This window comes from Narcine bancroftii, chromosome 4 (assembly GCF_036971445.1).
Source record: "Narcine bancroftii isolate sNarBan1 chromosome 4, sNarBan1.hap1, whole genome shotgun sequence".
Classification (NCBI taxonomy): domain Eukaryota; kingdom Metazoa; phylum Chordata; class Chondrichthyes; order Torpediniformes; family Narcinidae; genus Narcine; species Narcine bancroftii.
In genome coordinates, this window is record NC_091472.1 from 212,442,867 (window position 1) to 212,460,647 (window position 17,781).

Below are 17,781 nucleotides of genomic sequence, written 5' to 3' on the forward strand. Positions count from 1 at the left end.
GTAGTTACTCTGTTTGCGCGAAAGCCGCACTGTGATTCTGGGAGAATATTTTCGGCGACACTAGGTATTATTCTATTTAGGAGAATCCTAGCGAAGATTTTGCCTGCAATGGAGAGCAGCGTGATTCCCCTGTAGTTTGAGCAGTCTGATTTCTCGCCTTTGTTTTTGTACAGGGTGATGATGATGGCATCACGAAGGTCCTGAGGCAGCTTACAACAAAACACAAGAGCAACTTGTCCGTGAACTACTCTTTGCAGACGATGCCGCTTTAGTTGCCCATTCAGAGCCAGCTCTTCAGCGCTTGACGTCCTGTTTTGCGGAAACTGCCAAAATGTTTGGCCTGGAAGTCAACCTGAAGAAAACTGAGGTCCTCCATCAGCCAGCTCCCCACCATGACTACCAGCCCCCCCCCCCACATCTCCATCGGGCACACAAAACTCAAAACGGTCAACCAGTTTACCTATCTCGGCTGCACCATTTCATTGGATGCAAGGATCGACAAAGAGATAGACAACAGACTCACCAAGGCAAATAGCGCCTTTGGAAGACTACACAAAAGAGTCTGGAAAAACAACCAACTGAAAAACCTCACAAAGATTAGCGTATACAGAGCCGTTGTCATACCCACACTCCTGTTCGACTCCGAATCATGGGTCCTCTACCGGCATCACCTACGGCTCCTAGAACGTTTCCACCAGCGTTGTCTCCGCTCCATCCTCAACATTCATTGGAGCAACTTCATCCCTAACATCGAAGTACTTGAGATGGCAGAGACTGACAGCATCGAATCCATGCTGCTGAAGATCCAACTGCGCTGGGTAGGTCACGTCTCCAGAATGGAGGACCATCGCCTTCCCAAGATCGTGTTATATGGTGAGCTCTCCACTGGCCATCATGTCAGAGGTGCACCAAAGAAGAGGTACAAGGACTGCCGAAAGAAATCTCTTGGTGCCTGCCTCATTGACCACCGCCAGTGGGCTGATATCGTCTCAAACTGCGCATTTTGGCGCCTCACAGTTCGGGGGTAGCAACCTCCTTTGAAAAAGACCGCAGAGCCCACCTCACTGACAAAAGACAAAGGAGGAAAAACCCAACCCCAACCAACCAATTTTCCCTTGTAACCGCTGCAACCGTGTCTGCCTGTCCCGCATCGGACTTGTCAGCCACAAACGAGCCTGCAGCTGATGTGGACATTACCCCACCATTAATCTTCGTCCGCGCGCAAAACCAAGCCAAAGAAGAAAGAAGAAAAGACTTAAGGTGGGATGTTAGTGGGAAGAAAAAGTTTGAAAACCACTGTTTTAATTATACCTTGTTGACTTGTTATGTGCACGGTTTCAGAACTCCAAAGGAAATGGGCCAATGACAATTTTACCCAAGCAAAATATTTCAGTCACAATTAGGTCTAGAGCAGTGATTCTCAACCTTCCCTTGCCACCCACATCCCACCTTAAGCAACCCATTACTGATCACAGAGCACCGATGGCATAGGGATTACTTAAAGTGGGATGTAAATGGAAAGAAAAAGGTTGAGAACCACTGCTTTAACACTTAAATAGGTGAAAAATCTCCCCCACTCTTTTAAATAGAATATTATCATAGATAGGAACAGAACCATTCAAGAGAAAAAATTCACTTTGGTGCAAATTAAGATTGTAACCTGAAAGAATACTAAAGTTTGATAATAAATTTAACATAGCAGGTATGGAGCATTCCAGATGTGAGATGTATAATAACAAATCATCAGCATAAAATTAAACTTTATGATTTTTGTTTCCCCCCCCCCCCCCCCCCTTGAATGCTGGAAATATTTAATGAGTCCCAAAATGCAATAGCCACTGGTTCTAGTGCTAGGTCAAATAATCAAGGTTTAAGTGGGCAACCTTGACTCATGCCACGAAATAATCTGAAAAGATCAGATCTTTGATTATTAGTAGATACTGAAGCCTGAGGGGAGTTGTAGATCAATTTGATCCTCGATATGCATTCTGGACCAAATTTGAATCTTTTCAAAATTTCAAATAAACATGGCCACTCAACCCTGTCAAATGCTTTTTCCACGTCTAATGTAACTTTAGATGGTGGAAAGTAAATTATATTCATTAAATGTTGAATATTAAAATGTGAGTCTCGATTTTTAATAAATCCTGTTTGGTCGTTCAATATAATTAAAGGTAAAATATCCTCTAATCTGTTTGCCAGAACTTTTGAAAGGGTTTTAGCCTCTACATTTAATAAGAAGCACAATCTGTTGGATCTTTATTTTTCTTAGGTATTAATGAAATAGAGGCTTCATTAAAAAGTATCACAAAGCTTACCCTCGGACAAAGCATCTGCTAAAGGTGTTAATAACTGAGGAGCAATTAATTGAACAAACAATTTGTAAAATTCAACCATGAAGCCATCAGGGCCAGGAGCTTTAAGATTTCAGATTCAAATTCAGATTTATTGTCAGAGTAGCTACATACAACCCTGAGATTCTTTGTCCTGCAGGTGAGACAGAATTACCACTTTAAAAAAAACTGTAATCATGTACCAAAAATACTCCATTTGCTGCGAAGTTTCTTAGAATAGAGGATGCTGTATAAACACCAAACTTTTTTTCTTTCAGTCCAGGTTTGATCGTGATGGCTTTAGTTCCATATGATGGTGCCATGATACCGGAACTCCGGAAATTTCACGAAGCCTCTGCAACTTTCCACTTTGCCAATCAGGACATAGTGATCAGGCAGAACTGGAAGCAGCTAGGGGTGGCAGCCGTGGTGTGGGATGCGGTAAGTATGGGGTTGTCATTTCGCGCCTGACTGAATGTATAGCACCTCAGTCAATGGAGCCTTGTTGAGCTCTTGTGAACAACTTATCGCAAGGCTTGACTTGAAAAGCTTTCGCATCCAGCTCTTTGAAAACTATGCTGTTATTGGAAATTGTGACTACAGCCTTGGATATTGCAGCTAATTTGCACACAACTATTACAGGTCCCTTGTAAAAGTGGCCAGAATTTTATTTTAGTGATTTAGATGATGGATTTTGGGAGAAAACTGATATCTTCTAAAAAGCCTCACAAGGTCTCATTTGAAAGACCCCAGCTTTGACAATGTAAACACCTCAGCAGGAGCATCTGCCTAGATAATGTGTGCAAGTCTGCGCTGAGAGTTGATATAACCTTTGAACGAGCAGGAGTGCCACAGCCGCGATCACATTGAAAAGAGACAATGTATTCCATTCCCCTGCTAATCGTTCCAACATGAATGAGGCATTGAGTTGGTGATAAGAGTCAGAGAGATGTTAGGTCTGCTTTGTTCATGAATGAGTGAGTCAAACACCAGACTGAGTCGAAATCAAGGTTCTTTGTTCTTTATTGCCGGATTGTAACACTTGCAACTAACAGTGTTAGTTGGAGAAGGCGCATTCTGCCGTTATCAGCAAGTGGTGTTTTTTATATACCTTAGGATACGTACTTAGTAAATTATCATACCATGACATTGTCCAATGAATAAACTGTTGCTATCCTTCTCTGCTAGTTTCCTGCACATCAATTTGTCATCCCCACTCTTATCTTGAGAGTACAAGGTCACAACTGCATCTTGTTACGGCCCAGCACTGGGTGACTCCTTCTACATTCCCAGCTCATGATGTTTTTACCTAACAGAGAGACTATAGAAATTTGGGCCTTCAGCCACCAAGCCTATATCAATTATTAAGCACCAATTCACTAATCCTACATTGATCTATGTTTTTATTCTCCCCACATTTTAAATGTTTTTTTTAATTTATATATTTTTTAAAAACTCACCCTTTCAGCCCACTAGCCCAAGCTGCCTAATTACACCCAGTTGACCCACAACCCCCTCTGGAGGCACCTGGAGGAAACCCACGCAAGACATAGGGAGAACGTACAAACTCTTGACAGTGGGATTTGAACCCTGGTCCCGATCGCTTGTGCTGTAACAACGTTGCGCCAAACGCCACGCTAACCGTGCCACCCAGCGCCTCCTGGATTCTACTTACCACAGACAGAGAGCGATGTACAGCGGGCAGTTCACCTACCAGCCTGCACGTTTTGGGGGAGGAACCAGAAACCCCACACAGATATCACTGGAAGACAGGGAATGAACCCGGTTGCTGGGGCAGTAAGGCAGCGATTCTACCACAATTATTTAATTCCCGCTCTCTCAAGAGAGTTTATGCCATGAAACAGATTTGAAAGTGAGAGTCTCAAAATCTATTAAAGTATGTTCAAGTAGATAGAAGCAATGTACCCTCTCTGACCAAAATTTATTCCATGTTGGATCAGTGATTTCGTGACAAACAAAATCCCAATTGGAATGCTTTGAAGTGACAAGTGGGCTGGATAAGGGAGATGCAGTAGATGTTGTGTATTTGGATTTTCAGAAGGCCTTTGACACAAGGCTACTTTTTTAATAGTTTATTTAATATAAATCCATTCAGCCAACATATCCCAATATTTCAAACATGTGGTATTTTATAAAAAAGAGTTTAAAAAAATACAAAATAAAGAAAAACATCCTATTAACCCCCGCATCCACCAACCCACAAACGAGAAAGAAGAGGGACAAGAAAATCACAACAGGAGACTTCGCTTTAAACATATAAATATTTAGAGAGACCTATAAGAGAAAGGGACTGTTCGAGATTTAATACCAACAGTTTGTAAATTATGAGCTCCATATTTCACAAAAAGTATATTTATTTCCTAAATTATAAGTAATTTTCTCAAGTGAAATACAACTCCGAACTTCTACACGACATCTATCCATTCCCAGATCAGCATCCGACTTCCAAGTTACAACAATACATTTTCTAGCTATTGCCGAGGCAATTTGTACAAATTTTACTAGATAAATATTCAGTTTTTAATTTAGGTTTAATCCCGCTAACATCTCCCAGTAAAAATAACATTGGATCCTGTGGGAATCTTACTTTAGTTATTTGTTCTAATAAAATACCCATTTCAAGCACACATGAGGCAACTTAGCAAGATAAATCCCCGCAGTAGAAATGGAAACATATTAGCATGGGTAGAGCATTGGCTGATTGGCAGGGAACAGGGATCATAATCTGGTTGGCTGCTAGTTCCACATGGGTCGGGGTTGGGGCAGCTTTTTTTTATGTTGCCCATTAAGGATTTCAATGATGGAATAATCGGCTTTGTGGCCAAGTTTGCAGATGATATGAAGGTAGGTGGAGGAGCAGGTAGCATAGAGGAAATAGGGAGGCTGCAGAAGGACTTATACAGTTCAGGAAAATAAGCAAAAATATAATGTCAGAAAGTGCACGGTCATGCACTTTGGTAGAAAAAATAAATGGGCACACTTTTAAATGGGGAGAAAATTAAAAATACCCTGATGCACAGGGACCTGAGAGTCCTCGTGCGGGAGAGCCTGAAGGTAAACTTGCAGGTTGAGTCAGTGGTGAAGAAGGCAAATGCATTGCTGGCGTTCATCTCAAGAGGAATAGAATATAAAAGCAGGGATGTGAAGTTGAGGCCACTGTTGAAACCTCACGTGGAGTATTGTGAGCAATTTTAGGCTTCTTGTTGAAGGAAGGATGTGCTGACCTTGGATAGGGTTCAGAGGAGGTTCCTGGAATGAAAGGGCACATGAAGAGCATTTGACAGCTCTTGGCCTGTATTTGTTGGAATTGAGGAGAATGAGGGTGATCTCATGGAAACACTTTGAATGTGGCAAGGTGTGGACAGAATAGATGGAGAAAGATTATATCCCATGGTGGGAGAGTCCAAAAGAGGGCACAACTTCAGGATTGAAAGGTGTCCACTTAGAACAGTGATGTGGAGGGATGAATATCTTCAGTTGTGGAGGCCAGGTCATTGGGTGTACTTAACACTGAGATTGCTAGATTCTTGATTAGCCAGGCATCAAAGGTTAAAGGGAGAAGGCCGGGCAGTGGGGCTGAGTGGGGAAATGGATCAGGTCATGATTGAATGATGGGACAGACTTGCTCCTATCTCTTTTGAATCTTTTCCTCTGTCGTACATACTCCTTAAAGACAGCACCGGGCGCGAGCTCAGGTTGCTGGTGCTGCAATAGCATTGCAATAACCAGCAGGCTAAACGTGCCACCCACATTGCAATGTGTTGAAATAACTGAAGGAATGAACACAAAGCAGGGAGAATTATCAGCAAAGCCAATTAAACCCTGAATTTTGAGCAAGCCATGAGCTGCCAGATGAACTTGGCAGTTCAGGCAGCCTGTAGGTGGAAATGGTCAATGTCTTGGTTTGAGACCATTTATCAGGAGAGCCCTGAGGCCTTCCTGGTGGTTAATAGGATTGCATATCCATGCTGAACACCAGGCGGTGGGGACCGGAGAATCTCAATCCTTCAGTGGCCATTCAGATAGCAGATGCTTTAAGAATTATTTTCCAGAACTCGATAGACTCAGGATCAGTACCCATGGATTGGAGGGTAGCTAATGTTACCCCACTATTTAAAAAGGGGGGTAGAGAAAAAGCAGGGAATTATAGGCCGGTGAGCCTTACATCAGTAGTGGGCAAAATGATGGAATCCATTATTAAGGATGTAATAGCGGAGCATATGACTAGCAGAAAAGGGATCGGACGGAGTCAACATGGATTTACAAAAGGTAAATCATGCTTGGCAAATCATTTGGAATTCTTTGAGATGGTGACAGGTAAAATAGATGGGGGAAAGCCAGTGGATGTGGTGTACCTGGACTTCCAAAAGGCCTTCGATAAGGTCCCGCATAAACGACTGGCTTACAAAATCAAGGCTCATAGGATTGGGGGCAAAGTATTGATGTGGATTGAGAACTGGCTGGCAGGTAGAAGACAGAGAGTTGGGATAAATGGGTCGTTTTCTGAGTGGCAGGCGGTGACCAATGGGGAGCCACAGGGATCTGTACTGGGACCCCAGCTGTTCACAATTTACATTAATGATCTGGATGAGGGGATTGGATGTAATATCTCCAAATTTGCAGATGACACTAAGCTAGAAGGGGTGGTGTGCACGGAAGAGGGGGTCAGGAAGCGCCAGTGTGATTTGGATAAATTGAGGGACTAGGCAGATACATGGCAAATGCACTACAATGTGAATAAATGTGAGGTTATCCACTTTGGTAATACAAACCGGAGGGCAGATTACTATTTGAATGGCAATAGATTAAGAGATGGGGAAGTGCAGAGAGACCATGGGGTACTTGTACACCAGTCTCTGAAGGTGAACATGCAGGTACAGCAGGTGGTTAAAAAGGCAAATGGTATGTTGGCCTTCATATCAAGAGGGTTTGAGTATAGGAACAAGGATACCTTACTGCAGCTGTACAGGGCCTTGGTGAGACCACACCTGGAGTATTGTGTGCAGTTTTGGTCACCTTATCTAAGGAAGGATGTTCTTGCAATGGAGGGAGTGCAGAGGCGATTCACCAGGCTGATACCAGGAATGGCAGGAATGACTTATGAGGAAAGATTGCGCAAATTGGAATTGTACTCGCTGGAGTTTGGAAGATTGTGAGGGGATCTCATAGAGACATATAAAATTCTGGCAGGACTGGAGAGAATGGATGCAGATGGGATGTTTCCAATGATGGGAAAATCCAGAACCCGGGGCCATGGTTTGAGGATAATAGGCAAACCATTTAGGACCGAGATGAGGAGGAATTTCTTTACCCAGAGGGTGGTGAATCTGTGGAATTCATTGCCACAGAGGGCAGTAGAGACAGGTTCATTAAATATATTTAAGAGGGAATTAGATATATTTCTTCAGTATAAGGGTATTAAAGGTTACGGAGAGAAGGCGGGGACGGGGTACTGAACTTTAAGATCACCCGTGATCTCGATGAATGGCGGAGCAGGCTCGAAGGGTCGAATGACCTACTCCTGCTCCTATCTTCTATGTTTCTATGTTTCAAAAAGGTGGAGAGCAGTGTTCTGGATGGAGGTGAGAAGGGACTGGATTCTGAAATCACTAAAGCAAATGAAAATGCATTTCAAGTACAAAGAAAAACTACTTTTTTAAAAAAGGAATTGATGTAATTATAGCACTTAATATACAACAACTGAGGATAAGGATTTTAAAAAATATATTTTGTGTTACAGGCCATAATACTTTGCACGTATCTTGAACTGGGAACAGTCCAGCTCCGAAACCGCACTGTGATCGAGTTGGGAGCAGGAACTGGATTGGTTGGAATAGTTGCCTCGCTTCTAGGTAGGTGTGAGCCTTCCACATTACTGGAACCACTTGACACGTTAGGATGTATCTGTCAACCAATAGAAAGCTTGTTCCGTTGTATTGCTCCCTCATTTATTTGTTTGACATATAACAAGGCTGAGGGAGTTGAGTGGTAGGGTGAAGAGTGAAAGAGCATTGGGTTTAATCTTGTCTGTCCATGTTGAAAATCAGAAATAAATAAAAAGTGCTGCGAATACTCAGTGGGAGAAAGAAAAACTGAGCTGATGCTTAAGGTCTTTCATCAGAGCACATCAAATTTTCTCTCCACAAATCCTGACTGACCTGCTAAACATTAAGTGGGTAAACATTTAGACAAGATCACAACAAGGGAGTAAAAGTGGAAATAGCTGTTGAGGTTACAATCAATATGCAAAGGGTGGTGAATCTTTAGGAGGGAGAAACAGGAGGCTTTGCAGGTATCGTTGAGTCATTCGCTGAGTACATTCGGGGTGTGAAAGGGGTATGGGCACAATACAGGAAAATGTTGCAGAAGACAAGATGTAATTTTGATGAATCTCTGAGCAGACGCAAAGGGTCAAATCACAATCAGAATCAGAGTTTATTGTCATGAACAATTCATGAAATTCGATGTTTTTGCGGCAGCATTACAGGGCAAACACTTATTATAACCATCTTACAACATTACTGCAAAAAATATATAATAGTGCGGTGTCTTTGGTTCATTGATCATTCAGGAATCTGATGGCAGCGGGGAAGAAGCTGTCCTTGTGCCACTGAGTGCTTGTCTTTAGGCTCCTGTACCTTTTCCCCCATGGTAGCAGAATGAACTGGGCACGGCCTAGGTGGTGGGCGTCTTTCAGGATAGAGGCTGCTTTTTTAAGACACCACCTCATGTCGATGTCCTCGATGGAGTGGACTGGTGCCCGACTTCTCCTGTCTTAACATTTCATTACTCCTTATCAGACCAACCATGAACTTATTAAAGGACAGAGCATGCTCAAAGAGCTAAGTCCCTGCTCCTAATTCATATGATCTAGTGTGGGCAATTTTTAAAAAAATTACAAATACAAGCCTTGTACTTCTCAGAACATTAACCATCTCAAGACCTCCTCAATTACCCCCTGGTGGTGGTTTAAGTGTAACCATTAAGGAGGAAGCCAATACATGCCCAATGGCACGGTTAGCACAACACTGTAACAGCCCAGGTTTGAATCCAGCACTCCCTTGTAAGGAGTTTGTATGTTCTCCCTGTGTCTGCATGGGTTTCCTCTGGGTGCTCCAGATTCCTTCAAAATGTACAGGAATTGTAAGTTAATTGGGTATATTCAGGCAGCATGGGGTCCTGGGCTGGAAGGGCTTGTAACAGTGCTAAATGTCTAAATTTGAAGATCCCACCAACAGTATTGAGTTAGTAATTAAGGGATAAATATAGGCCAGGAATTGAATGCTGAAAAACATGACCTAGATGGCATCTGACTCTGCAGTAGTCTCTCAAACACTGCACTCCAGCCTCTTGCATGCTGTTTGCTCACCTTCTGAAACTAATTGCTGCCTTTTCTATTTCTATGAGTCTTGTTAAACCTAAAGTAAAATGCAGGCTGCTGGATTGATGATGTTTACTTGCAATAAAAGAAGTCTTTAATTTCCTTATCAATCATGTAAAATAAAGTTTTTTTTTCCTTGTTGGACTTAAACCAGGTGCCGATGTCACAATCACTGACAGGGCGGTGGCTCTACAGTTTCTGGAGTCCAACGTCCGAGATAACATCCCCCATGGCTCAGGGAGCAGGGCACAAGTCAGGGAATTGACCTGGGGGACAAACCTCTGTCAGTTTGAGGCTGCCAGCTATGACCTCATCCTGGGGGCTGATGTGGTTTATCTGGAGGAGACATTTCCAGCCCTACTGGAGACTCTGGAATACCTCAGCTCGGAGTGGACTACCGTCCTGTTGTCCTGCCGTATCAGGTACCAGCGGGACAACCACTTTCTGAAGATGCTCGGAGGTCACTTCACAGTGGAGAGAGTCCATTACGACAGCAAGAGAGATGTCCACATTTACAAGGCACAGAAAAAGATGAAGGAAGAACTCTAAGGAAGTGTATGTCATTGCAAGTATTATTTAGGTCTGCAGAGGAACAGGAAGAAACCATTCCACTGCACCAACCTGTTCTGCTAGTCAAGTTTATTGTCATCCAGTTACATAAGTCAGAATCAGAATTTATTGTAATGAATATGTCATTTAGCGGCAGCATCACAGTGCAAACCTTTAGTACAACCTGATGAAACAACTTTCTCCAGTCCTCGGTGCAAAACATGCAGACACACATGCAAACAACACACATACAAACAATACATTTTCAAGACAAGTATTCATATATATTGTTTTGTGAATATGAGAGTCTTGGGTGGTCAGTATGAGCAGTTCTTTTGGTCGTTCAGCATCCTCACGGACAATGGGAAGAAGTTGTTCCTCAACCTGGTGATGCTGGCTCTGAAACTCCTGTATGTCTTCCCCGACGGGAGTAGCTGAAAGATGTTGTGTGCGGGGTGGAGAGAGGTCTTAACATCAGCACCTGCTTTAAGTCCTCAATTATCAGATAATGATCCCGGGAGATCACATCAATGTGGTGGGCGGGGGGGTTGGGGGGAGAGGGAGATCCTGGTGATCCTCTCTGCTGCTCTTAAAGCCCTGTGGATTGATCTCTGATCCATGTCTTTACTGCAACCGTACCACCCTGTGGTGTAGCCGACCAGGATGTTCTCGATAGAAGATTGACGTGATTTTCACGTACATTTCAATGTTTCCTCATTCTGGGTTTTATTACCCCAGAAACCAGAGAAAACCTTAAAATCTGGAGATCCTCAACACATCAGGCATCATTTATGCAGAGGGAACATTTCAGGGCTTTCAGCGGTCCTGATGACAGATCAGCACCCTGAAATAGTAACTCCACTTCTTTCTCCACATAAGACGACTGGCCTTCTGTAACCGACTTCTGATTTGATTCATTTCAGTCAGTTGTTCCAGTATCTCCAGTATTTTCAGAATCGACAGGGTTGATGGTTGGAAAATTCCAACCATCTGAATGCATCAACCTTCCGTCACCCATTTCGGTGGCATGGTGGTGTTGCTGATTTCCACTATCCATTGTTTGAAGCACTTTCTGACCTCCTTCCTCAGTGTCCTTTGCCCTTGTCATGAACTTCCCACCTCATCACAGGAAATAACTCAGCTCCAGCCACTTCATCAAATCCTTTAATCATCTTAAAAGCCTTGATTAGATCATCCATTAACCTACTGTTCTTAAGGGTTTACAAGCCTGTTTTGCGTAATGTCTTTGTGATTTAACCCCCCCTTGGTTCCAGAGAACCTGCACAACCCTCTCACATCAGGATATAATGAAGAATTCCAAAGCCCACCACCAGGCTCACATTCCCCTCTCCTCCCTTCTCCACCTTCCACAAAGTCTGCTTCCTCCATGACTCCCTTGTTCACTCCTTCCCCACCAATTGTCCCCTTGGCACCTACTCCTATGATTGCAGGAGATGCTCCATGTGCCCACACCTCCTCCCTCACCACCATTCGGGGCCCCAAAAACTCCTTCCAAGTGAAGCAACGTTTCACCTGGGAATCTGCAGGGGTCGTCTGCTGCATCTGGTGCTGTTTTTGTGCTCTGTACATTGGAGAAACTGGGTGTCATGGAGCAACACTGTGTGTGTGAGTGAGTGAGAGAGAGAGAGAGTGTGTGAGTGTGAGAGATACCCAGACCATTACAGCTTAGGCACAATTCTGGAAAGTCATTTCAAAGTTCTGTCTTAGAAATCCTGTGTTGAAGCTCACAACCTGTGGTTTTCAAATTCACCCCCTAAACTCACATACCACCAATGCTCTGTGATTAGTAAGGGATTGCTTAAGGTGGCATGGGAAGGGAAGGTTGAGAACCACTGCTCTCGACCCAATTGTTAGTGAAATATTTTGCTTGAGAACCATTGTCATGGGCCCATTTCCTTCGGTGTTATGAAACTGCCCATAACGAGTCAATTAGATATGATTCTTTTCACCCACATCCCACCTTAAGCAATCCCTTACTAATCACAGAGCACCGAAGGCATAGGGATATAAAATTTAGGAACCTGTTTTCAGATATTTCCCAATAACTTGTCATGATGTTGGAGAACCTCTGCTTTAAACTGATGTTCAGAGGTAATTGTGAAGTAGATTAGACTGCTCAAAACTCACGAAACCTTGTTGTATTGGTTCCAGAGAAATGTTTCATATAATTGTCACAACTCCCCTTTTCCTTGCATAGGGGAAACTAAACGTGTGACTTGCATGATCTTCCAAACACCCAGGCAAGGGTCAGATGAAATGACCAACAGAATGGTTATGATCTATTGAAGTAATTATTCTGTTTCTTTTACCAAGATATAGGTCAATTGGAAATAGCTATTACACAGGTCACAGCAGATCACCGTTTTCCCCTGACAAGGAAAAACAGCAGAAGTGTCCACACAAAGTCACTTCATTTCTGACTCTTGCAGATCTCTAGTTAACTTCTTAATCATTCTTGCTTCTTCAAGTGTCTCAATCACATTACTTGCTTGATCAATACTAAAAATCTGTTTCTGTTTCGATTTCCCAAAAACATGGCTCATGAGCATGTGACTTCTTTCTCACCAGATGTCTTCCCTTGATTCATTGTTTCGCATTTTTAGTTAATTGCAGTAACTGTTTATGGTTTTGGATTCAAGGTGATTCTGAGACTGTAAAATGTCATGAAATCTGCTCCAACCTCCAAAGAAACACTCAGTAAAAAATTGAAACTTGTTGAGCTTTTAAAAACAGAATTTGAACTGTAACCTACAATTTTTTTAAAAACACCCTATGATATAATAGATAAATATATCATTTTCAGCAACATTGCAAATGTAATATCTTGAAAGGCAATTAGCAATGACATTAACCTTGTCTTTAATATGAGTTATCATTAAATCATATTCTTGCAGAATTAATCTCCAGTTTAACAATTGTCTATTTTTGTTTTTCATTTTACCCTCAAAAACACTAAAGGATAATAGTATTCACAACAAGTGGTCCTCTAGTTGTGCAGATGTTAACATTGAAATGCTGCAAAGCCAATACAAGGGACAATCATTCTTTCTCTATAGTAGAATAATTCTTTTGATGTTCATTGGATTTCTTGGATAAGTGGTCAATATCATCACCAGCATTCCTTTGTAATAGCACTGCTCCAGCAGCTTCATCACTAGCATCTACTGCTAAAGAAAATAGCTTCTCAAGGTCAGGTGACATAAACACAGGCTGGTGACATAAAATCACTTTCAGTTTGTCAAATGCTTCCTAACAAATTTCTGTCCAGAAAAACTTTTCACCCTTCTTCGGAAGGTTAGTTAAAGGAAGAGCAATGTCAGCAAGAGTTTTACAAAACTTTCTATAATACCCCATCATTCCCAAAAATCTGCTAACAGCTTTCTTACCCTTGGGGATGGGAAATTCAGAAATTGCCTGAACTTTCACCTGAACAGGTGCTAATATGCCCCGACCAACAACATAAGCAAGATAAATCACAGTAGCATGGCCACATTTACTTTTAGCTAAATTAACAGTAAGGTTGGCTTTTAAAAGTTTGTCAAACAATTTCTCTAACTCAGAGATATGTGCTTCCCAGCTCACATTCCCTATAACCAAATCATCAATATAAGCATCCATGTTCTCTAAACCTTGAATCACAGAATTAATCCTTCTTTAGAATGTCCTTGGAGCATTTTTTGTTCCAAATGGTAAAACATATTCATATAACTCTGACAAGGTTATGAATGCAGACATTTCCCTACCTCTCTCTGTTAAGGAACAACAGTAACCTTTTAATGTCCATCTTTGTAAGAAACTTAGCCTTTCCAAACTTGTCCACACAAATCATCCACCCTAGGGGATCTGTCTTTGTTACTGCATTAACTTTTCTATAATCAGTGCAAAATCTAACTGTCCCATCTGATTTGGGCACCAGGACACAAGGTGAACTCCAAGCTGTGGTATAAAGTCTAATAATATCATTTAACATATATTCAATCTCTTAATCAACCAGTTTGCATTTTTCAACATTCATTTGACATGGATGTGATTTGATAGGTTTGGCAACTGCAACATCAACATCATGACAAGTTATTGGGGTTCTCTTGGGCACATCTGGAAACAGGTTCCTAAATTTTAGAAGTAGCTCTTCCTTTTCCTGGGGATGAAGATGAATCAACTTATCATGCAAATTCTGCAAAATACTCGAATTAGACAGATGAACTGAGACAATGTTTTGTTTGAAGTGACTCTCATAAGAGTCAGCTTGTATAATCTCGTGATCCCTTAACTCCTCAGTTTTATCAATAACCAACACCTCTGGTTAAGGCTGTTCCTTGCTAAGACCCAAGTTCTCAAAATAAGGTTTTATGTTAATGTGGCAACTGCATTTTACGTCTCCGAACAGGTAACAATATAACCATATACAGCATAAAACAGGTCAGTTTGGCCCTACTAGTCCATGCCGGAACAAATCTCCACCCTCCTAGTCCCCCTGACCACCACCTGGTCCATACCCCTCCAATCCTCTCCCCTCCATGTAATTATCCAGTCTTTGCTTAAATGTAAATAATGTCCTTGCTTCAACCACCTCTGCCGGAAGCTTATTCCACATCCCAACCACTCTTTGCATGAAGAAATTTCCCCTCATGTTCCCCTTATAATTTTCCCCCTGCAATCTCAAACCATGGCCTCTGGTTTGAATATCCCCCACTCTTAATCGAAAAAGCCTATCCACGTTGACTCTCTCTGTCCCTTTTAAAATCTTGAACACCTCCATCAAATCTCCCCTCAATCTTCTACGCTCTAGAGAAAAAAGCCCCAGGCTGCTCAATCTTTCTCTGTAACTCAAACCCTGACATCCTGTCAACATTCTCGTGAACCTTCTCTGCACTCTCTCTATTTTGTTTATATCTTTCCTATAATTTGGTGACCATAACTGCACACAGTATTCCAAATTTGGCCTCACCAATGCCTTGTACAATTTCATCATAACATCCCAACTCTTGAATTCAATACTCCGATTTATGAAGGCCAACATTCCAAATGCTTTCTTCACACACCATCTACCTGAGTATCAACTTTGAGGGTACTATTTACCATAACTCCTAAATCCCTTTGTTGCTCTGCACTCCTCAATTCTCTATCATTCAATATATATGACCTATTTAGATTTGCCTTTCCAAAATGCAACACTTTACACTTATCCGTATTAAATTTCATCAGCCATTTCTCAGCCCACTCCTCTAGCTTTCCTATATCTCTTTTTAAGCTACGGTAATCTTCCTCACTGTCCACAATACCACCAATCTTTATATCATCTGCAAACTTACTTATCCAATTCACTGCCCCTTCCAGATCGTTAATATATATAACAAACAATAGTGGACCCAGGACCGATCCCTGAGGAACTCCACTAGTCACCGGCCTCCAATTTGACAAACAATTTTCTACCAGTACTCTCTGACACCTCCCATCCAACCATTGCTGAATCCATTTCGCTACCTCCTTATTTATACCTAATGCCTCCACCTTTTTTCCTAACCTCCTGTGGGGAACTTTGTCAAAAGCTTTACTAAAGTCTAAATAGACAACATCCACAGCCTTCCCTTCATCAATCTTTTTTGTAACCCCCTCGAAAAACTCTATAAGGTTTGTTAAGCATGATCTACCCCTGACAAAACCATGCTGACTACTACCTATCAATCCCTGTTCTTCCAAATATTTGTAAATGCCATCCCTCAGAACACTTTCTATCAACTTACCCACCACAGACATCAGACGCACAGGTCTATAATTTCCAGGTGTTTTAACGAGGTAGTTAATTTCATTCACCTTGGAGTCTATCTCACACGGGCCTGAAAATTTACCCCTAAGGGGATTTGAATTTGTTGGGAACAGATTAACACTTTATCCCTGGATTAAAAATTCTCGCTCAAGCCTTCTTAATCATACCAGACTTTCATTTTACTTTGAGCCATTTTCAAATTCTCTTCAGCTATTTTAGACTTTCTGCAAATGATCTTTAAACTTTTAAACGTAATCCAACAAATTCAACTGCACATCCTTGTTAACCCATTGTTCTTTCAACAACACTAAGGTCCTCTAACTTGATGTCCAAATACCAGGTCAAAAGAGCTAAAGCCTAATGATTCCTATACAGATCTCTTTCACTGCAAACAAAAGCAAATCGACCCCCTTATCCCAGTCCTTCTCATTCTCAAAACAATAGGTCCACATCATGGTTTTGAGGGTCGAATGGATCCTTTCCAAGGCCCCTTGATATTCAGGATGATATGCAGATGATAAGATCTGTTTAGCTCCCAATTCATAAACTATCTGTTGAAACAACCCTCATGTGAAATTACTTCCCTGGTCTGATTGTATCTCTTTAGGCAAACCGACTAAAGTGAAAAATTTCACAAGGGCTCTTGACACAGCTTTAGCTTTAATAAGCTTTAATAAGTGGTATTGCTTCTGGAAACCTGGAGGCTGTACACATGACAGTTAACAAATACTAATTCCCAGCTATTGTCTTGGGCGATAGGCCAATACAATCCACAATAACTTTAGAAAAGTGTTCGCCAAAAGCGGGAATAGGTTTTATAACCTTTTTTAAAAATATATTTTTATTGATTTTATTAAAGAACATACGAATAATAGTTTGATAAAATGATAAGGATAGTTACACAAAATTAATAAAACATTCAGTCTATCAAAAATATACATAAGTTGTAAATCATATTCATAATTTGTATTCTATATTTTTATATGAAAAAGGAGCAACTAACAAAAAGTATAAAGAAAAAAAGGAAATAAAATGGAGAAAAACTCAAACCCCCTGCCAGGTATAATTGGTAATAAAAGAAAAGTGATTTTTAAAAATGTGAAAATGGAAAAGGTGCGAGTCAGACAATTTAATTACATTGGAATGAAATTATAACGTAAGAAAGTGAATCAGAAATTACTCCCATTATTAAATGAATAATGAATCTTCCATGTTCAAACAGGACAGGAGGTCACGCAACCACTGATCATGAGTAGGTAAGTCAAATCGCATGTCTCACCAAAAGAGGTAGCATGACTCTGAAGCAGAGACAGGAGAATCATTCCCTCCCACTGTCCCGAAGAGAGCCAAAGGGATGGCTATTAAATCTCTTATTAATTTTGTTTTTGATAGAATATGAAAAACCTCTCTCCAGTATTTTTGTAGACTAGGACAAGTCCAGAACATATGAATTAATGACAAGTCTCCACTCTTACACCTGTCACAGCAGGGACTCATCGGAATAAAAATGAGACAATTTAGCCTTAGACAAATATGGTCTGTGTACCACTTTGAATTGTAATAAACCATGACAAGCACATAATGAAGAGCTATTAATCAACTGTCCCAATCCACATGCAATTTAAATCCCGTTCCCAAGCATTGTTAATTTTAAGCAACAAAGTCTGATTTAAACATGACAATTTCTCGTAAATAAGTTAAATCAGAAA

General features: G+C 41.4%; 1 protein-coding gene across 7 annotated transcripts in view; it reads left to right on the forward strand.

Moving 5' to 3' along the window:
• mettl21a (methyltransferase 21A, HSPA lysine) overlaps positions 1-17,781 on the forward strand; it is a 67,300-nt gene that overhangs the window by 4,401 nt on the left and 45,118 nt on the right. For 3 of the 7 annotated variants that reach the window (XM_069933894.1, XM_069933892.1, XM_069933895.1), the window contains exons 2-4: positions 2,612-2,774; positions 8,095-8,206; positions 9,890-16,228. In XM_069933894.1, coding sequence (XP_069789995.1) covers positions 2,628-2,774; positions 8,095-8,206; positions 9,890-10,284 — 654 coding nt within the window. In that variant the 5' untranslated portion in view covers positions 2,612-2,627 and the 3' untranslated portion in view covers positions 10,285-16,228. Of the gene's footprint in view, positions 1-173; positions 1,261-2,611; positions 2,775-8,094; positions 8,207-9,860; positions 16,229-17,781 lie in introns of those variants that run through there. The other 4 variants (XM_069933897.1, XM_069933896.1, XM_069933893.1 and 1 more) reach the window with 3 other exon arrangements.